The following is a 22,713-nucleotide window of genomic DNA, read 5'->3' as shown; positions in this document are numbered from 1 at the left end:
CTAGATTTGGTTACTGGTCTGTGGCAAGCAAGGTGTGCTACAACTTTCCTCAGTCACCCGCAGCTAGGGAGAGGCAAAAAGAAAAATCAGCCAGGGTTCTCCCTCCTGATTGTTATCCAGTGACCCCTGCTGGAAAGCCCACCTGTGTGAACATTGGACAGTTGTAAACAATTTTACAACACCAAGTTATAGTCCAACGATTTTATTTGAAATTTACAAGCTTTCGGAGGCTTCCTCCTTCCTCAGGTAAATGTCAGGAACTCCTGACATTTTGTTGTAAAATTGTTTACAATTGTCAACCCCAGTCCATCACCGGCATCTCCACAACATTGGACAGGGCAAGGTTGGGCTCAGGTGCACTGGCCTCTATGGTCAAACAGTGTTCCAACTCTCGCTGTCAGGGCTCGAGCCAGTTGAGCAGGATACTGGAGGGCAACTAGCACTGTGAACTGTACTCCAACATGAGCCAGTTCGTACCTGATACGAAAGGAGAAAATTGAAGAAAAAGAATAAGTTGGAACTTTTTGAAACTCAAAACAATTGGCCTGGCTGAACTGAGGAAATTGGACCACTTCAAGCAGGTGAACCTGCACTGTCCAAATTCATGCTCAAACATTTACGGGCTACTTTTTGTCCCTATTTACGAGCGGGAAGGGGGTGGTGGTGGGCCAAAAATCACCATGCGGCACTTTCCGCCCCGTTCACACTGATGTTTGGCCCACCTTGATTTTGGAGCAGGCTGGAAAATAAGCAGGAGATTACTTAAATATGCAAATTGGGGTCCTATGCAATATCTAGGACCCCAGTGCAATTTTGGTGTTCCACCGACCTAAAAGTTCCCGAGGCACTATTTCAAAGAAGAGCAGGAGAGTTCTCTTTGGTGTCCTGGCCAATATTTATCCCTCAGCCAACATTACTAAATCAGATCATTATTTCATTGCTGTTTGTGGGACCTTGCTGTGCGCTAATTGGCTGCCACGTTTCCCTACATTACAACAGTAACTACACTTCAAAAGTAATTAATTGGCTGTAAAGTGCTTTGGGACATCCTGAGGTGGTGAAAGGATTATCTGGTCATTTATCTCATTGCGAGACCCTGTTTTGGGCAAATGGGTTGCCACGTTTCCCTACATTAAAGTGACAAAACACTTTGTTAACTGAAGCGCTTTGGGACGTCCTGTGGACACAAAAGGCACTATATAATTGCAAGTTCTTTCTTTTCTTAAACCTCCTTTCCATTCCATCTTTGCAGCTGTCACACTATTTAGTGCTGGAGGATTGACTTGGATGTGAATGGGGGTGAAAGTGGTCTACGCCAGCAGCACGAAACGGGCTCGTAGCAGCTTGTTTTACACCTCGCCCGATTTTGTTTTCTATTGACTTAAATGGAAATGAAAATCGATGTAAAATGAGCTGTCGATTCGCTACGAGCCCGTTTCGTGCTTCTGGTGTAGACCAATTTCACCCAACATCTCCAGTTATTATTAACATTGTTCCATTCCGGCTACTGTGGAAAGAGATTCCCCTGATAATTATTCCTCCCTCCCAAGATAGTTGCTTGACTGTTAATCAATTGAAAATTAACCATTGAAAAAGAGTCAACTTCCAGTCTTAGTCAAAGCCAAGATTCAGACAATGGTCCTTTGAATTAATTCAACATGTGAACACTGGATCGAAAAGTCCAACAGTAAATTGTATTTTTAATATGTTACAATGTATATCATTACTTTTCTGTTGTTTTATTTTTTACCTTGATATGATAATCTGCATCTACCAAGATATTTTCAGGTTTTAAGTCTTTGTGTACAATCCGCATTTCATGTAAATAAGCCATTCCTTCAATAATTTCCAGAACTATTCTTCCTTTTACAGATAACGGGATAGATACCTGGAAACACAAAAAATAGAAATGTGATTTAAAGAAATCAAGCGTTTCCTCCGCTGCAAAACACGACCACCAATAGGCCGATGAAATGTGCAGGCCAGCTTTTTGGTTATTCTCATTGCTAACAAAGATACTGCCTCTGTGAAATACAGATGGCATTTTGGATCTTACTGCCACATTTATTTACATTCTCTTTTAAAGTCTTAAGAACTTACTAAAAAAAATGGCACGTGTTCAGTAACGACAGAAAGAGTTGACTTGTGATTGGTCTGCGAGTTCATTTATCCTGATATGTCTGCTCCTGAGCACCAGCACTAAGAACATAAGAAATAGGAGCAGGAGTAGGCCATACGGCCCCTCAAGCCTGCTCTGCCATTCAGTAAGATCATGACTGATCTTCGACCTCAACTCCACTTTCCCACCTGATCCCCATATCCCTTGATTCCCCTAGAGTCCAAAAATCTATCTATCTCAGTCTTGAATATATTCAATGACCCAGCATCCACAGCCCTCTGGGGTAGAGAATTCCAAAGATTCACAACCCTCTGAGTGAAGAAATTCCTCCTGATCTCAGTCTTAAATGGCCGACCTCTTATCCTGAGACTATGCCCTCTAGTCCTAGACCCCCTTGCAATAAAGGCCAACATGCCATTTGCCTCCCTACTTGATTGCTGTACCTGCATACTAACCTTTTGTGTTTCCTGTATGAGGACACCCGAATCCCTCTGAACACCAACTTTTAATAGTTTCTCACCATTTAAAAAATATGCCGTTTTTTTTATTCTTCCCACCGAAGTGAATAACCTCACATTTCCCCACATTATACTCCATCTGCCACCTTCTTGCCCATATTGCTCAGGCATCTATATTGCTTTGAAATTGAGAGTAGGACACTAGAGCAGCTGCATAATAAGGGAAGTGGCTGCTTGCTTGGCAGTGATTCTTTCAAGTATTTAAACCGTTCAGTTATTACAATCATTTAAAAAACACACGTTTTTGCTCAATGAGTAATTGTACAATCCAGTGTGCTACTAAGCCATACAGATCAGGAAGGTCCCAGGTTCAATCCCCGATTTATGCTGAATTACCTGATTTCAGCTGGGGAGGCACTAGGCGTTAAATTGGGCCATGCAGTGCCCGTTGTTTCAGTGCGACACAGCCTCTCCGACATCCAAGATGGCTTCTTGGCCGCGCATGCATGTTTCCAGCATGACGTGCGCCGGACGCCATCTTGGTATAGGAGTTAGCGCAGGTGCAGATAAGGAATGCTGGAAGTATGTAAAGTAGGGAGAAAATGGCTACAATCAGAGTCCAACGCTGATTTGAAGTGATAGACACCATTTTGGGACTCAACGCAAAGTCTTAACCCCGACCATCTGAACGTGTCTTAGAGTGCCTGGAGGACCCCCACCAGCGTTATTTAAAGGGACCATCCAGGAATTACAAGTTAGTGGCAGGATTATTGCTTCTGGCTGCTGAGACATTGGTAACTGTTTTTGGAGGTCTCCTATACTTGAATACTAGGACTAGGGGGACATAGCCTTGCATTTAGAGCCAGGACGTGCGGGAGTGAAGCAAGGAAATGCTTCTACGCACAAAAGGTGGGAGACGTTTGGAACGCTCTTCAGCAAACGGCAGTTGATGCTAGCTCAATTGTGAATGTTAAATCTGAGATTGATAGATTTCTGTGAACCAAGGTATTAAAGGACATGGGGCTAAGGCGGTATATGGAGTTAGGTCACAGGTCCACCATGATCTCATTGAATGGCGGAACAGGCTCAAGGGGCTAAATGCCACTGCCATTTTCTGCCTCCTGATATGCATCACCTTCTCCTGCAAGGCAGCAGGATGTGTGTCTGGGTGATGTGTCTGTCATGATTGAATAGCTGCCAGTGTGTGGCCTGTGAGTTGTGGGTGGGCGATTTGAAACAGTGGTAACGTGTAAGGGTGAGAGGAAGCATCTGGTTGGAAGAGTTGAGTACTGATGGAAAGAGTTTGTTGGTATGTGGGGGATGGGGGGTGTAGTGTGTGGTGCAATTGGTAGAAGACGCCACTTGACAGTTGACCTCACTCACCTTGACCACTCATGTCAAAGCATTGAACTTCTTCCTGCACTGCATCCACATTCATGATGCTATGCGCCTAGCATTGACTTTGTCCCCCGCTGCCGCCCACTGCCTTTTGGATGTGTGCCTGGAGGGCCTCTTGCACTCCCCCCGCCCTCTGTGGATATAGGATGTCCCTCCTTCTGTCCACCTCTTGCACCTAAGGTCTCTAGTGCATCAGCAGAGAACCTTGGTACACGCACTCTTGCAGGCCTGGTACCAACCCAGATCGGCAGATTGGTTAGGTCTGGCATGCAGATTGGAGGATGTGGGATTTAGTAGCGTGCAATCTTTATTCAATGTTTTAACATAACTCATCAGTGTGTAAACATAGGGATGGGACCTGTATCTGTGTTTTACGTGTGCAATGTCTGATCTCCGTTCATAGTCCACGCAGACATCAGCAAATAACAGGTACCAGCTACCTTTAAGAGATTTCGAAGAAACACCCTGACTTTAAGAGATTGAGTTCCCCCTGCTGGTGGAAAGTGTGAATTGCATTGAATCCATGTACAAGGCCCAGAATGGAACACTGATTGCAGCTTAGTACTCAGGCCAGCAGGTAGCGTGATGCGCTATTACCCCGCGCAGGGGTCATTGGGCGCGGGGTAATAGCGCATCACGCTACCTGCACCCAAAAACGGCCCGTATCCAATTCCCCCCCCCCCCCCCCTGCCGTGTCTCTAAAGTTAGCCTCAGCATCTCTGGATTTGTGGGGGGGTCATGGAAAAAAAAATCAGCCATGGTTCCAGTTCTTGATTGCTGTCCCCTGCTGCACTGTGCACATGATTATAAAACACTTAGCACCCTGACTAGAAAATGGATAACACAGGGATCCTGGCTTCTAAATTTTATACTCACCTGTCTGAAAATTAAGTCTACCTTTTAATTTGAAAACTATGTATGAATCCATTAAGGGCTCCTGTTATGCACTGTATTTCTGAATATGCACTTACACATATTTTTGTTCTTTATTCCCATGCATGAATGTTCTTGTGGTCTGCACTCTACCGAAGGCTTTCACTGGTATTTTATTGGTGCCTGCCGCTTTTTCCTTTGATGTCGCATTATATTAGTAAAATAACAGAAGAATTATGATACTGTACTTTATTGCACAATATTCAATACAAATAATGCCACGATCATTGGCAACTCACTACAGTTTTTGAAGATATGAAGCCCTCCATTTTCTCCATAATATCTCTGGTCTGACTGTGGCTGAGTGGGACAGTGAGCAACCTGCTCCCAATGCTGTTCTGAACTAGCTGCTGAGAGGTACATGGTGGGGGGTGAACAATTCTACTTCCTATTTACTATGACTTTATCTGGGCAGGCGCTGAATGCGGTTGAGATTGGGAACCTAGTGAACTGGGGGAAATCAATGCTGCATTCCAGCACACTTCCCTCATTGCTGGGTCACGTTTATATTTTACTTCCAACACAGTATTGCGATGCTAGCCTATCTTTGAAAGCAATTAAGGAGGTAGGAAGGAAGTGAGTAATTTCTTCAAGGGGGGGGGGGGTTGAGAAGATTAGTGTTCTTTGTACTAAGTAATCTCCAAAAAGGGTGACTGCATTGCTAAAAGATGACAAAGAGCTGGGAGCAGAGACTTTGTGGAGGTTCTAATACTGGTGCAGTAGACAACATTTTAGTCCTGATTATGAGTGGGGGGAGCAGTAGTTACACTGGCTGTTAGAAAGATGATAGTGTTTGGGAAGGCAGAGTTCCACGTGTGCATTGAAAACATCTAGACAAAGCACTGTTTATTGGTTTCCTATACTGGACACTTTCTGGTTAAGAACTGACGAGACAGTTAGAAATCCTCAACAGCTACCATGTTATTTTAAAATGGTAAAATCCTGGATTCCTCTCTTCCCCCCAGGTTTTTCGACAGTGGACAGTATTACAGCCAAGCTTTGTCCTGTTCTTACCCAATGTATGCACATATGCACTTTATAGCAGGAGTCACATGATAGTGGTCAGCAGGGGAAACTCTGGCCGTTTTCCACTCCGTATCCCAGGGGCACAGAGGCCAGTTTAGCACCTGAATTGCTGCTTGGCTAAGATCAGCTAACTCAGTACAGACTGGAAATCAATACTATGCCCTAGTGCTTCACCATGCAGTGCCTTTACCCACGAGGCCACTTGGGGGGCTAATTGTTAGAAACTGAGAGGCTGCTGGTTGTGGATTAATGGAACCAGCCTAATTAGTTGAATTTCAGCCCCATGTTCTGCGTGGCTGGCCATGCAGGGAGTAATCCCACAAATATCACAATAACTGCCTCTCTCAGAAGTCTAACACGAATGCCATGTACAAACATCGAAATACCAAAAAGTATTAGTGTGGTATACTGTGAATGTTTGAACATAAGAAATAAGAGCAGGAGGAGGCCATACAGCCTCTTGAGCCTGCTCCGCCATTCAATCAGATCATGGCTAATCTTCGACCTCAACTCTACTTTCCCGCCCGATCCCCATATCCTTTGATTCCCCTAGAGTCCAAAAATCTATCGATCTCAGCCTTGAATATATTCAACGACTGAGCATCCACAGCCCTCTGGGGTACAGAATTCCAACGATTCGCAACCCTTTGAGTGAAGAAATTCCTCCTCATCTCAGTCTTAAATGGCAGACCCCTTATCCTGAGACTATGACCCCTAGTTCTAGACTCGCCAGCCAGAGGAAACAACCTCTCAGCATCTACCCTGTCAAGCCCCCTCAGAATCTTGTATGTTTCAATGAGATCACCTCTCATTCTTCTAAACTCCAAAGAGTAAAGGCCCATTCTACTCAATCAATAGGACAACCCTTTCATCCCAGGAATCAATCTAGTCTGTCTTCGTTGCAACACCTCTAAAGCAAGTATATCCTTCCCTACGTAAGAAGACCAAAACTGTACACAGTACTCCAGGTGAGGTCTCACCAAAGCCCTGTATAATTGTAGTCTTGTACTCCAAACCCCTTGCAATAAAGGCCAACATGCCATTTGCCTTCCTAATTGCTTGCTGTACCAGCATGCTAACTTTTTGTGTTTCTTGTACGAGGACACCCAAATCTCTCTGAACACCAACATTTAATAATTTCTCACCATTTAAAAAAAAATGTTTTCTATTCTTGACTCAGAATCAATCACTATTGGGAAAGGAGAGAGTTTGTAAAATGCTCATGGTATGCCTCAAACATATAACATGCATGGAAGAATGGGGGGGGGGGGTGCAGGTGGAGTGTTTGGCACAAATCATACCTTAAGAGCCAGGGGAGATACCAATCGGACTAAAACATGGCTGTAATATTAAAGAAGTATGACACCAGGAACTATCAACTAGTTAGTTCAATTCAGTTGTAGGAGAAATACTGAAAATAGTTACCAGAGATGCAAGACTAGATATTCCGCTGTTGCAGAATTGGAGCACATCTTTGACATAGCAGGCAACCCGTCTCGGGTTGGTGGACTCCTCGGCCTCTGCCGAAGTGTCTACCTGGAAAGGACAGGGCAAGGATTGGTTGTTGGAAGTCCTGCGAGATCTGCCATAGCACAGCATGGCAGGCGGCCTCCATATTTTTGCATTAAGGTTATAAAATAAATTTAATATTTTTGAAACTTATGCCTGAGCCTGTGCAATTAATAATTGCCTTGTGATCGACTGCACAACCGCCTTGGGGATTTAAGTATTTTTAAATACCCCTACCATAGCAATGCCGGACACCCAGAACAAAGCAGCCTCTCTGACTTTCAGTCGTGCTATGGCGCAAATGACAGAAAATATTTCAGACAATGTATTTCTGTCATTTGAATATCATGACAATCTATACCCTCATGTACATGGGCGAATGTATTGCAATTCATTATACCTCTGCCTATGTTCTGCATGGGTGACCAAGCAAAGAGTAATCAAATAACCCCACAACTTCCTTTTTTTAAAAAAAAGTCAGAGCACTAATGCCATGCACCAACTTCAAAGTGCCAAAACAGCCTTTCTACCACGCCGCCAATAGGTAGACTCCCCAGCAGAGGCTTAAATGATCCCATCACTTCTAGTAGGGAATTGGAGGGTCGCAAAAAATGAGTGGGGACCCAACGGAATAGTCCCCAATCTATTTCCCACCTCACCTGCTCCAGTTCCACTGAAAAATCAGCTGACGGAGGGTTGAAGCTCCTGGCCACTATCAACAGGCATTCGGCTAAATGGTACATGATAAATCAGTGGACGTGGATTTAGGGAAGGTATTCATACCTGAATAACAGTGGACTTTTTTCAAGAACATAGCATCACCAGTGGAAAAAAGGGCGTGCACTGGATACTGTATATTTAGATCGCTAGAAGACAGATAAAAAGGTTCCTTGGAGAAAACTTGCTACGTCACTGATGGCACGTGGAAACAAGGGAGAGGTAGAAAATTGGATAGAAAAGTAGCATAATTATATAGAAAGAAATTAGAAAGGAAAGAAAGTAATAGAAATGCTACAAATGGAAAATTGTCAAGCTTTACTGTAAAGATACCTAGCGTTCTTCAGTTCCTGACGCTCATCTTTGTGGCTTCTTAACTATATCTGATCTATGCTGGGTGAGACCATTTGGAAAGAAAGCTGAATACGCTGACACAAGAAGATTAGTTCTACTTATCGGAGCATTGCGTGGTTCTAAAAAGCCTGTGTCTGGCTAGTATAGTCCTATTTGGCAGCCTGCAGAATAAAATAAAAAGTACATTTTGCTCCTGGAGTTAGTATCTTCCAAAAGCAGTAAGATTAGTGCACTGATACAAGTTTGCTGTCAGAAATGCCACATTAATGCAGCTGGGCGGTCAGTCCTTTACTGAATAGTGACTAAAACATTACAACACAAATTCCTTGTGCTTCAGCCTGACCTCCATATTTATCCCAGGTACTCAAGATCTGCAAATTCAGTATTAATCCAAAAAGTCTGCATGGACTACCAGTGCTGAAGATTCAAACCTCCTTCTCCCAGTGTCACCATCTGGAACTCTGGTCCTTGTACACAGTAATTCAACAGATTTAACCATCACCTATTGAACCAGGGTTGTTATGTCATAAATTGAGCCACGAGAAGATTTTGCATTGTCCTTTGACATCTGGGTAGCAATCTTCTGCACCTCAGCACTCAGCAACAACCTGGGTCAATACTAAGAGACCATGTGCCCTTGTTATAATTGCCTCCACCTACAAAGTATTGATACTCCATCTAATATAATGTTTGAACTCATTGCAAAGTGCATTCAGACTGAAAATGGCAGACTGCAGCCCTTATCAATAACATCAGGAAAGAAATGCTAGCTGAACATCTTTGCTAGTTACAACATAGTTTCACCATACACATTACATTCCTGCTTATTACTGGCAGGAGCTAGAGTTTATAGGAACTGTGTTCTCAGACTGTAGTACTCAAGTGTGGGAAATTATTTAACACACTTGATACTTACACTTTTTAAAAGCTGCAACAAATTCCCATTCTCCATGAATTCCATGACGAGCGAATAATTGCCATCTTCTAAAATAACTCCAATCAACTTTATGACCCGATCGTGATTCAATTTATGCATCATTTTACCTTCCTCGAGGAGAGAAGAATTGTACCTGCAAAATGGAAAAAGTAGAATAAAACTCCTTTCATGTACTAAACAGGTGGTTTCACTTTCAGATTTAAAAGCCCCACACTTGCCAGCTCACATAGGCTGTAGGTCAGAAATATTTCCAAATTCTGTCTTTTGTAATTTCTTACAATAGCATAATTTTAAAATGATTTTTTAATTTAAGAATCAAAACCTGATGATAGCTATAAAAAGGTCTGTTATGTTTTGACACTATTCTTTCATGTGTGTCATGTTTTCTTTGCATTCTTATAAGATTCCCTCTGTTTCTCAATTTACATTTGTTGGAAGATGATTATCATCATCATCATCATGTCACTTTAGTAATACAGCATAGTACAGCATTCTGGGCTGCAGACATCTCTGTAATAACCATAAGGTGTGGCATACAGAGGTGTGGAACAGAGAGACCTGGGGATGTATGGACACAAATCTTTGAAGGTGGCAGGACAAATTCATATGGCTGTTAAAAAAGCATACAGGATCCTTGGATTTATAAATTTGGACATAGAATACAAAAGCAAGGAAGTTATGATAAACCTTTATAAATTACTAGTTATTGTATATTTCTGTTCAATTCTGAGCACCACACTTCAAGAAGGATGTGAAAGCCTTGGTGAGGGTACAAAGGAGATTCACTAGAAAGGTACCAGGGATGAGGGACTTCAGTTATTTGGATAGACTAGAGAAGCTGGAGTTATTCTCCATAGAGCAGAGAAGGTTAAGGGGTGAGGTGTTGAAAATTATGAGGGATTTTGATAGAGTAGATGGGAAGAAACTATTTCCAATGGCAGGAGGGTCAGTAACCAGAGGACACAGATTTAAAATATTTGGCTAAAGAACCAGCAGGGAGATGAAGAGAATTTTTTTTTACGCAGCGAGTTCTTATGATCTGGAATGCACCGCCTGAAAGAGTGGTGGAAGCAGATTCAATAGTAACTTTCAAAAGGGAATTGGATAAATATTTTCATAACACTCAGCAAAGTTAGTATGCAGGTACAGCAAGTGATTAGGAAGGCAAATGGAATGTTGTCATTTATTGCAAGGGGAATGGAATATAAAAGTAGAGATGTTTTGCTACAGTTGTACAGGGCATTGGTGAGATCACATCTAGAATACTGTGTGCAGTTTTGGTCTCCTTATTTAAGAAAGGACATAATTGCTTTGGAGGCGGTTCAGAGAAGGTTCACTCGACTGATGCCTGGGACGAGGGGGTTGTCTTATGAGGAAAGGTTGGACAAGTTGGGCCTGTATACAATGCAGTTTAGAAGAATGAGAGGTGATCTTATTGAAACATATAAGATCCTGAGGGGACATGAAGGGGTAGATGCTGAGGGGATGTTTCCCTTCGTGGGAGATTCTAGAACTAGGAGCCACAGTTTAAAAATAAGGGGTCTCCCGTTTAAGACGGAGATGAGGTGAATTTTTTTTTAAAGAAAGGGTCGTGAGTCTGTGGAACTCCCTTCCCCAGAGAGCGGTGGAGGCAGGGTCATTGAATATTTTTAAGGCCGAGTTAGATAGATTCCTGATTAACAAGGGAGTCAAAGGTTATAGTCGGTAGACGGGAAGGTAAGGTTGAGGAACGGCCTCCTGCTCTTAATTCGTATGCATGTTCGTAAAACGAGAAATTTGTGGGGCTACGGGGAAAAAAGTAGGTGAATCGGACTAATTAGATAGCTCTTTCAAAGTGTCGGCACAAGCACGATGGGCCAAATGGTCTCCTTCTGTTCTGTATGATTCTATGATCTATGTGACCCTTGCAAAATGACATAAAAGGGCCAACTTTCCTGATTCTTGCTCTCAAGAACGCACAGTCCTCCAGGAAACACCAGGAAAGAGGGGCAGAGACCTGGATCACCAGCTTCCTGCCCCAGTTATGTTGTCCATGAGATTTCTGACTTGGGGCGATGGGGTTGGGGGGGGCCCCCGCACCAAGATTAGCTTGTGCCTGCAGTAGCTGCGAGCCATTTTGAGGTAAGCAAATAAGGAATTCCCAGACTCCTGCCTCATTTCCCAGAAAAAAACAGGAGTGCTGTCACATGAGAGCAGGTAGGTGATTGGCTGGTAAGTGTTACAGCTGCTTTTTTTTCCCCCTCCAAGTTAGGGAATTGGGTAAAATTAAAGTAAAAGCCGGGAGCGTAAAAAAACACTTAAACTAGTTTATTAACTAGAGTAGTAAAACTATAAATAACCGGTTTCAAGGCTTGGATTTGCTTTCATTAATAATCTAAAAACAGACCCATGGAATGCGCATCCTGTGTCATATGGATCTCCAGGACGCGTCCCTTGTCCTGGACAACCACATGTGCAGGAAGTGTCGTCAGCTGGTGGAGCTCGAGCTCCGGGTTTCAGACCTTGAGCAGCAGCTGGCGTCACTGCAGCGCATCTGCGAGGCTGAGAGTTTCGTGGATAGCACGTTTCAGGAAGTGGTCACCCTGCAGCTTAAGAGAGTGCAGGCAGAGAGGGACTGGGTGACCGCCAGGCAGACAAGGAGAACCAGGCAGATAGTTCAGGAGTTCCCTGAGGGCACCTCACTCTCTAACCACTATTTAGTTCTGAATACCGTGGTAGGAGATTCCATAGTTAGGGGAGCAGACTGGTGTTTCTGCGGCCGCAGGCATGATTCCAGGATGGTATGTTGCCTCCCTGGTGCCAGGGTCAAGGATGTCACTGAACGGCTGCAGAACACTGTGGGGGGGGGTGGGAGGAACAGCCAGAGGTGATGGTCCATATTGGGACCAACGACATAGGTAGAAAGAGGGATGAGGTCCTGCAGGCAGAGTTTGAAGAGTTAGGAAAAAGATTAAAAAGCAGGACCTCAAAATGTAGTAATCTCTGGATTACTCCCAATGCCACGCGCTAGTGAGAATAGAAATAGAAGGATACAGCAGATGAATGCGTGGCTGCAAAGGAAGTGCAAGGGGGTGGGCTTTAGATTCCTGGAGCATTGGGACCGGTTCTGCGGGAGGTGGGATCTGTACAAGCCAGATGGGTTGCACCTCAACAGGGCTGGGACCAATATCCTTGCGGGGAGTTTTGCTAGTGCTGTTGGGGAGGGTTTAAACTAGCTTGGCAGGGGGATGGGAACCTGAGTGTGGATTCAGATGGGATAAAGTCAGAACTGGAAATGGAAGGCAGAAAATTAGTGAGTGAGTCTGGAAGGCAGAGGGAACGAAGGTTAGAAAATAAACAACAGAGGAGTTTGGCAGTCCTTAAATGTGTTTACCTCAATGCAAGGAGTATAGGAAATAAGGCGGATGAGCTGAGGGCACAGATAGACACGTGGCAGTATGATATCTTAACTATTACAAAAACATGGCTTAAAGAGGGGCAGGACTGGCAGCTCAACGTCCCTGGTTACAGGGTTTTCAGATGCAATAGAGAGGGGGATAAAAAAGGAGGGGCAGTGGCAATTTTGGTTAAGGAAACAATTACAGTTGTGAGGAGGGATGATATTTTAGAAGGAGCATCAAATGAGGCTTATGGGTTGAGCTAAAGAACAAAAAAGGGGCAGTCACACTACTGGGAGTGTACTACAGACCCCCAAACAGTCAGAGGGAGATAGAGGAGCAAATAGGTAGGCAAATTTCTGAGAAGTGCAAAAACAATAGGGCAGTAATAGTAGGGGATTTCAACTACCCTAACATTAACTGGGATACAATCAGTGTGAATGGTATAGAGGGCGCAGAATTCTTAAATTGCATACAGGAGAATTTTTTTAACCAGTATATAACAAGCCCAACGAGAGGGGGGTCAGTTCTGGATTTAGTTCTAGGAAATGAAGAGGGGCAGGTGGAAGAAGTAGCAGTGGGAGAGCATTTTGGTGGTAGTGATCATAATACAGTTAGTTTTAGCATAGTTATGGAAAAGAACAAAGACAGAGCAGGAGTTAAAGTTTTCCATTGGGGAAAGGCCAATTTTAGTAAACTGAGAAGTGATTTAGCAGAAGTAAACTGGAAACAGCTACTTGAAGGTAAATCAGTGTCAGAGCAGTGGGAGACAATCAAAGGGGTGATTCAAGGGTTCAGGGTAAACATGTTCCCACAAAGAAAAGGGGAGGGGCTGCCAAATCTAGATCCCCCTGGATGTCAAGAAGCATTCAGGGTAAGATAAGGCAGAAAAAGAAAGCCTATGATAGACACCGGGAACTCAATACTATGGAGAGCTTAGAGGAGTACACAAAGTGCAGGGGTGAAGTTAAAAAGGGAATTAGGAAAGCAAAGAGAGGGCATGAAAAAAATATTAGCAGGTAAAATCAAAGAAAACCCAAAGATGTTTTATAAATACATTAAGAGCAAGAGGATAACTAAGGAAAGAGTAGGGACTATTAGAGACCAAAAAGGTAAACTATATGTGGAGGCGGAAGATGTGGATATGGTTTTTTAAAATATTTGTTCATGGGATGTGGGTGTCGCTGGCGAGGCCAGCATTTATTGCCCATCCCTAATTGCCCTTGAGGAGGTGGTGGTGAGCCGCCTTCTTGAACCGCTGCAGTCCGTGTGGTGACGGTTCTCCCACAGTGCTGTTAGGAAGGGAGTTCCAGGATTTTGACCCAGTGGTGATGAAGGAGCGGCGATATATTTCCAAGTCGGGATGGTGTGTGACTTGGAGGGGAACATGCAGGTGGTGTTGTTCCCACGTGTCTTCTAGGTGGTAGAGGTCGCGGGTTTGGGAGGTGCTGTCGAAGAAGCCTTGGCGAGTTGCTGCAGTGCATCCTGTGGATGGTACACACTGGAGCCACAGTGTGCAGGTGGTGAAGGGAGTGAATGTTTAGGGTGGTGGATGGGGTGCAAATCAAGCAGGCTGCTTTGTCCTGGATGGTGTTGAGCTTCTTGAGTGTTGTTGGAGCTGCACTCATCCAGGCAAATGGAGAGTATTCCATCACACTCCTGACTTGTGCTTTCTAGATGGTGGAAAGGCTTTGGGGAATCAGGAGGTGAGTCACTTGCTGCAGAATACCCAGCCTCTGACCTGCTCTTGTAGCCACAGTATTTATGTGGCTGGTCCAGTTAAGTTTCTGGTCAATGGTGACCACCAGGATGTTGATGGTGGGGGATTCAGCGATGGTAATGGCATTGAATGTCAAGGGGAGGTGGTTAGACTCTCTTTTGTTGGAGATGATCATTGCCTGGGACTTGTCTGGCACGAATGTTACTTGCCACTTATCAGCCCAAGCCTGGATGTTGTCCAGGTTTTGCTGCAAGCGGGCATGGAATGCTTCATTATCTGCGGGGTTGCGAATGGAACTGAACACTGTGCAATCATCAGCGAACATCCCCATTTCTGACTTTATGATGGAGGGAAGGTCATTGATGAAGCTGCTGAAGATGGTTGGGTCTAGGACACTGCCCTGAGGAACTCCTGCAGCAATGTCCTGGGGCTGAGATGATTGGCCTCCAACAACCACTACCATCTTTCCTTTGTGCTAGGTATGACTCCAGCCACTGGAGAGTTTTCCCCGATTCCCACTGACTTCAATTTTACTAGGGCTCCTTGGTGCCACACTCGGTCAAATGCTGCCTTGATGTCAAGGGCAGTCACTCTCACCTCATCTCTGGAATTCAGCTCTTTTGTCCATGTTTGGACCAAGGCTACAATAAGATCTGGAGCCGAGTGGTCCTGGCGGAACCCAAACCGAGCATCGGTGAGCAGGTTATTGTGAGTAAGTGCCGTTTGATAGCACATTCATCGACATCTTCCATCACTTTGCTAATGATTGAGAGTAGGTTGATGGGGCGATAATTGGCCGGATTGGATTTGTCCTGCTTTTTGTGGACAGGACATACCTGGGCAATTTTCCACATTGTCGGGTAGATGCCAGTGTTGTACCTGTACTGGAACAGTTTGGCTAGAGGCGCAGCTAGTTCTGGAGCACAAGTCTTCAGCACTACAGCTGGGATGTTGTCAGGGCCCAAAGCTTTTACTGTATCCAGTGCACTCAGCCTTTTCTTGATATCACGTGGAGTGACTCGAATTGGCTGAAGACTGGCTTCTGCGATGGTGGGATATCGGGAGGAGGCCGAGATGGATCATCTACTCGGCACTTCTGGCTGAAGATGGTTGCAAATGCTTCAGCCTTGTCTTTTGCACTCACATGCTGGACTCCGCCATCATTGAGGATGGGGATGTTTACAGAGCCCCCTCCTCCAGTTAGTTGTTTAATTGTCCACCACCATTCATGACTGGATGTGGCAGGACTGCAGAGCTTTGATCTGATCCGTTGGCTGTGGAATCGCTTAGCTCTGTCTATAGCATGTTGCTTCCGCTGTTTAGCATGCATGTAGTCCTGAGTTGTAGCTTCACCAGGTTGGCACCTTATTTTTTTTTAGGTACGCCTGGTGCTGCTCCTGGCATGCTCTTCCACACTCCTCATTGAACCAGGGTTGATCCCCTGGCTTGTTGGTAATGGTAGAGTGAGGAATATGCCGGGCCATGAGGTTACAGATTGTGCTGGAATACAATTCTGCTGCTGCTGATGGCCAACAGCGCCTCATGGATGCCCAGTTTTGAGCTGCTAGATCTGTTCTGAATCTATCCCATTTAGCACGGTGGTAGTGCCACACAACACGTTGGATGGTTTCCTCAGCGTGAAGACGGAACTTCATCTCCACAAGGACTGTGCGGTGGTCACTCCTACCAATACGGTCATGGACAGATGCATTTGGAACAGGTAGATTGGTGAGAACGAGGTCAAGTAGGTTTTTCCCTTGTGTTGGTTCGCTCACCAACTGCCGCAGGCCCAGTCTGGCAGCTATGTCCTTCAGGACTCGGCCAGCTCGGTCAGTAGTGGTGCTACTGAGCCACTGTTGGTGATGGACATTGAAGTCCCCCACCCAGAGTACATTCTGTGCCCTTGCTACCCTCAGTGCAAGTGGTGTTCAACATGGAGGAGGACTGATTCATCAGCTATGGGAAGGCGGTAGGTGGTAATCAGCAGGAAGTTTCCATGCCCATGTTTGACCTGATGCCATGAGATTTCATGGGGTCCAGAGTCAATGTTGAGGACTCCCAGGGACACTCCCTCCTGACTGTATATCACTGTCCCACCATCTCTGGTCGGTCTGTCCTGCCGGTGGGACAGGACATACCCAGGGATGGTGATGGAAGAGTCTGGGACGTTGGCTGAAAGGTATGATTCTGTGAGTATGGCTGTGTCAGGTTGTTGCTTGACTAGTCTGTGGGACAGCTCTCTCAAATTGGGCACAAGTCCCCAGATGTTAGTGAGGAGGACTTTGCAGGGTCGACTGGGCTTGGTTTGCCGTTGTCGTGTCCGGTGCCTAGTGGTCCGATGCCGGGTGGTCCGTCCGGTTTTACTCTTATTATGACTTTTTTTTAAGCGAGATTGTACAACTTATGAATACTTTGCATCTGTCTTCACAAAAGGAGAGGGATGATGCAGGGATTGAAGTTAATGAGGAGGAGTGTGAAATATTGGATGGGATAAACATAATGAGAGAGGATGTATTAAGGGGATTAGCATCTTTGAAAATGGATAAATCACCAGGGCCGGATGAAATGTATCCCAGGCTGTTAAATGAAGCCAGGGTGGAAAAAGCGGAGGCTTTAACAATCGTTTTCCAAACTTCACTGGATACAGGCGTAGTGCTGGAGGATTGGAGGACTGCTAATGTTGTACCGTTTTGTTTAAAAAGGGAGTGAAGGATAGACCGAGTAATTACAGGCCAGTCAGCCTAACCTAAGTGGTGGGCAAATTACTGGAATCAATTCTGAGGGACAGGATAAACTGTCACTTAGAAAGGCACGGACTAATCAAGGACAGTTACATGGATTTGTTAAGGGGAGGTCGTGTCTGACTAACTTGATTGAATTTTTCACAGAGGTGACAAGGAGGATCGATGAGGGTAGTGCAATTGATGTGGTCTACATGGATTTTAGCAAGGCTTTTGACAAGGTCCCACATGGCAGATTGGTCAAAAAAGTAAAGGCCCATGGGATCCAAGGGAATGTGGCAAATTGGATCCAAAATTGGCTCAGGTGACTGGAAGGCTATTTTCTGTGGGGTGCCGCAGGGCTCGGTATTAGGTCCTTTGCTTTTTGAGATACACATTAGCGATTTGGACTTAAACGTAGGCGGCATGATTAAGAAATTTGCAGATGACACAAAGATAGACTGTGTGGTTGATAGTTAGGAGGAAAGCTGTAGACTGCAGGAAGATATCAATGGACTGGGCAGATGAGCAGAAAAGTGGCAAATGGAGTTCAATCTGGAGAAGTGTGAGGTAATGCATTTGGTGAGAGCAAACAAGGCACGGGAATACACAATAAATGGGAGGATAATGAGAGGTGTAGAGGAAGTGAGGGACCTTAGAGTGCATGTCCACAGATCCTTTAAGGTAGCAGGACAGGTAGATAAGGTGCTTAAGAAGGCATATGGAATGCTTTCCTTTATTAGCCGAGGCATAGAATATAAAAGCAGGGAAGTTATGCTGGAATTGTATAAAACACTAGTTAGGCCACAGCTTGAGTACTGCGCACAGTTCTGGCCACCACATTACAGGAAGGATGTAATTGCACTAGAGAGGGTGCAGAGGAGATTTACGAGGATGTTGCCAGGACTGGAGAATTTTAGCTATGATGACAGATTGGATAGGCTGGGGCTATTTTCCTTGTAACAGAGGAGGCGGAGGGGTGATTTGATTGAGGTGTACAAAATTATGAGGGGCCTAGATGCAGAAACCTTCAACTCATTTAAAAAATACCTGGATGTGCACCTGAAGAGCCGTGACCTGCAGGGCTATGGACCAAATGCGGGAATGTGGGATTAGGCTGGGTGGCTCGTTTCTCAGCCGGTGCGGACACGATGGGCCAAACGGCCTCCTCCTGTGCCGTAAATTTTCTATGATTCTATGATACTCGCTAGCCGGGTGTGGCAGGGAAGAGGGACCTAGAAAACCTGGTGCAGCGACCTATCCCCTCTACTCCTACTGACAGGAGGGTCCCGGGGCAGGCTGAAGAATGGATGATAGGCCAATTTTTAAATTGTAACATTTCTCTGCTCCCCCCACAACCCGCCCCAATCCACCAAGAACCTTCAAGGGGATTTGAGGCCGTCTCACTGCCGACTTCCACTGGCAGCCAGACAATCTGAGGTCTGATATGCAGATGGATATGCCTGACAGGCAGCACCTCAATCGCCCACCCCTTCCGCAGCATTAAGCCCATGAGAGGAGGGGTCCATGCTGGGGTTGCTCCCAGGCCATGTAAATGGTCCACTATAAAAGCCCAGTGATCCTGAGGTTAAACAGAGCACTATGGGATACGTTGCTCCTGTCCAATGCTGATCCAGCACAGGAAAATCTGCCCTAAAAAGGTTTCTTTAAAAACACAATTTTGACCAATTCCTGCATTTTTAAAGCAGTGTAGAATTAATTTCTATTATTTTCAGTCAAGTATGACATCCTTGTAAATGAAAGCACTTTGTGTACAATAAAAGGTACTCAATTGCATGTTCACGGTACACTTACTCTGTGCGCTGCGGTCCTGTATACACGGTTTTTAAAACAACAAGTCCATGATTCTTCCTGTAGCATAATGACACCATTCCAAAACCTCCAGCATCCAGGGGCTGCTTCTCAATCAGCTCTTTCGAGTCTATGTGGATTCCATCTAAAGACATGGTTGTTTTAACTGGGCTTTCCTTAACGGCACTAACCCAGCTTTTGCTCATAACTAGTTAGTTTCTCTGTACCTATTACAAAAGAGAGGGCGAGAAGTCAGTCCACAACTATCATTACCAATTAAAGATTCTTTTACTGGCTGCTTTAAAAACCATCCAAAACATCCCCATAATCCATTTCACTTATATCTTTAAAAAGCACAATTTCTTTTCCACACCACTCCTTACTCAACAAACTGTACTGTAATGTAGATAATACTGGAGTCAAGGAACCCCCCCGCCCTCCAAATTGCGGAGTCAAGGACCACCCCCTTCAAATTGCGGAGTCAAGGACCCCCCCTTCAAATTGCGGAGTCAAGGACCCCCCCCTCACCACCGCTTCAAATTGCGGAGTCAAGGACTCCCTCCTCCTCCTCCTCCTCCTCCCCCCCCCCTTCAAATTGTGGACCCACTGTCTGGAGTATTGTGTGCAATACAATTGACCTGCACAGCACCACCATGCCACCCATCTTACAGGTATCAGTTTAGGAAAAACCTTGTTTCAATATTAACGTATACTATACAATAAAACTATAAAATGTCATAAAAATTACATTTACATTTTATACATTTCAGATGGACATTGTATGAACATTTCACAAGCCTGTGAAAAATACCAGGCAATACACTTATAGAATGTGCCCTTCCAAATATAGCCAACAAACACAGCAAAGTCTGGGATTTAAACCTGGAACTTTCCTGATTTGTACGGCTTAGTACCACAGCATTCAGTACATTTACCCACTGAACTGAATGCTGCAGGTGATAAATAATGGGGCCAATAATACACTAACAGACTCCATGCATTATCAGATGAGGAGGCATGAGACTGCAACGTGCCTGGCGAGCACGAGGTGGGCTGGGAGCCTGAGCACGAGATGTGCGTTAGGTTCACTGGGCCACAAGCACCGTTTAAATTTGGTGGCCATGCCATAAGGCAGCTAGAGTACTTGAGCAGCCCTCCAAGCCGCACAACATCCGCTTGGAAAAGGAGTTAAGGGGAGGCTGAAATTAATGTTTGGAGCACACTGAAGCCTTTGACTACCCTTACCCGGATCCCCGTGCTCTTTTACCCAATGCCGGTCATTTGTCCGGCACGCATTGGGCAGCCAGCAGTCCTTCACTGGCTGCTGGTGCCGCACATTCCACGCCTGGATCCCCTGGCTGGTCATGAGCGACACACCAAGAATACCAGTAAATTATGCAAATAATTGAACTATCTAGTGAGGTCAGCTCACTTGCGCATTAGCTTTCCACTTGCAGCAGTCTGTGCAGTGAGCACGATCAGCCCCATTGTTTCAATAAAAGTTTCTTCCAGGTGACCTCGATCCACGGATTCCCAACTCTTGATTAAGACATATTGAAAAAAGCATGGGGTGTGTGTGTGTGAGAGAGAGAGAGAGAGAGACTGGATTTTTCTACTTCTGCAAATTGCCTGCTTACGGGAAGCTCCATGCAAACAGAGCAAAAAATAATTGATAGCAACAAACTATACATTTCCACTGTGGAAAGTGGAGGAGGTAGCAGAGAAATGACTAATCATAACTGTGGTCTACAAAGGCAAAATACTGCCTATTATTCACTTTCCCCATCATTGTTGTACCTCTTTACAGAGGTTGCAACATCCTCACAACTAGTAGGAGAAAACCCAAGTACCCAACAACTTCCTTCCCTTAAATTGCCACATATCTCAGCCAAGGCTTGGCAGTCTCTGGACCTAGATAATATCAGTGCCTAGTCCACAATTTTAGTGGAAATTTACCTACATGTTTGAATGTCACTGCATAATAACACAATAAGAAAAATTACTTACTAACTACCCTAGTGATAGGCCAATATAAAAGTTGTTTCAAAGATAAGTAAATGTCTTACTGAGCACCTGGACAAAGAACAAAACTGAATGAAGTGAATCGCACAATCCCAGTGCAACTTATATTTCTAGTAGCTTGTTTTTGCTATACTTAAAAAAAGGTTTTGTGTCTTTCGTGAATGAACGTTAATTTTCTTCTTCATTGATCAAGTCTCTACACTTTTCTTCTTTCTAATTAGTTATTTTATATTTTTGTTATTCACCAATTATACTGCACATAAACTTCAAGAAAAATTTCTACTAAATTACATTGCAGCAAAACAAAAAAAATCTCGGAGATACAGTCACCATGACACTCTAACCCAGGCTCAGATTGAGAGGAAAGTTTTTGAAAGAGGTGTCGCTTTCAATATTGTAAATTTGGAGAGGAGTATATTGGCATTGAGATTACCTGCACAAAATTTATAATACACTGATGTAGACACACCTGGGCCTCCACAAGCCTCGAATGTCATTTTAGGGCCTTGTACCCTGCTCAGTGTTCTTCCCTTACCTATCTATGCTTCCCTCTTGGGCCTGCTTGTTTTCCACTCCCAGGCATATCTGTTCTTTAGATCTGCCTCCTCTTGCTCCCTCATATCTGCCTTGATTGCTCCACCTGCACCTCTGCTCCTTCCCCCCTGCTTTACCCTCAAGCCCTGGTTCTCTTCCTGCTCAGGTGTCAGGCCCCATTACAGTTCCACAAATCCCAGAAAACACATCAGGGTCAATTTTAACTTTTGGACACCCAAACGGTAGAGCCCGTACTTGCGGCAAAGTGGCGGCCACGATTTTTGAGGCCCCGGCCTCATTTGCATCGGAACGGTGAGCTGCAGAGTACCAAACTGACGTCCCGATGCAGCTTGCCGGATTAAGGCTGGCCAATATCGGGCCGCCCCAGCCAGCAGCAAGGTAACTGCCGGTGGGTTGCGATCGTGGGTGGTGTTCCGGGGTGGCAACGGTCCAGATTATTTTTGTGGGACCTGGGAGGAGCGATCCTGCTCCTCTGGCCCCGACAGGGGTAATTTCAAACTTACGTTGCTGGGCCACATCTGCTCCGTTGCCTGTGGAACTGATCACAGCATACGCTCCGACCAGTGCCAACCTAGAATAGCAATCGGTGTCCTAAGCCCCAAACTGCATATTAAAAAGGTCCTACCGTCTGAAAAGGCGGCCACTTTGAGCACCCAGCAGTAGGCTCCTTTCAAAATGATGCTGGCCACATCACTGGGTTTAACGGGGCGGTAACGTGGTAAGACCCCATTTTGAGGCCGTTACCACCCCGTTAATGCCAGGCATAAGTTAAAATCACCCCCGCCCAGTTTAAAGATGGCAGCCCATAGCCCCTCCAGACACACAACCCCAACTCCTCCTCAGCCTACGAGTCACACCATAGGAGATCTTGCTGTATTAAGAAATCTTGCCAGAAATTGTTCTTCTGGCAGTTGTGATTTCTTCACTATTATTTTGCCAGCACATTCCTGTTATCGGTCACATGTAATCAGAAGTGTCAAAATGATTACAAAGCAGCTTCTCCTCTTTTACAAACCACACAAAAAGGAGAAAAGGGAAAAGAAAGGAGAAAAGGGG

At 45.0% G+C, this 22,713-nt stretch overlaps 1 protein-coding gene across 5 annotated transcripts in view; it reads right to left on the bottom strand.

The window, feature by feature from the left end:
- The window catches only part of ripk1l (receptor (TNFRSF)-interacting serine-threonine kinase 1, like), a 74,401-nt gene that overhangs the window by 35,835 nt on the left and 15,853 nt on the right, over positions 1–22,713 (bottom strand). For all 5 annotated transcript variants that reach the window (XM_068001757.1, XM_068001758.1, XM_068001759.1 and 2 more), the window contains exons 3-5: positions 19,084–19,307; positions 9,431–9,584; positions 1,751–1,888 (exon numbers count right to left, since the gene is read on the bottom strand). In XM_068001757.1, the coding sequence (XP_067857858.1) occupies positions 1,751–1,888; positions 9,431–9,584; positions 19,084–19,286 (495 nt within the window). In that variant the 5' untranslated portion in view covers positions 19,287–19,307. The remainder of the gene's footprint in view (positions 1–1,750; positions 1,889–9,430; positions 9,585–19,083; positions 19,308–22,713) is intronic.

Source organism: Heptranchias perlo, chromosome 2, assembly GCF_035084215.1.
Source record: "Heptranchias perlo isolate sHepPer1 chromosome 2, sHepPer1.hap1, whole genome shotgun sequence".
In the NCBI taxonomy this organism is placed as follows: domain Eukaryota; kingdom Metazoa; phylum Chordata; class Chondrichthyes; order Hexanchiformes; family Hexanchidae; genus Heptranchias; species Heptranchias perlo.
Note: the sequence above shows the minus strand (reverse complement) of the source record. Positions and strands in the feature narration are given on the sequence as shown.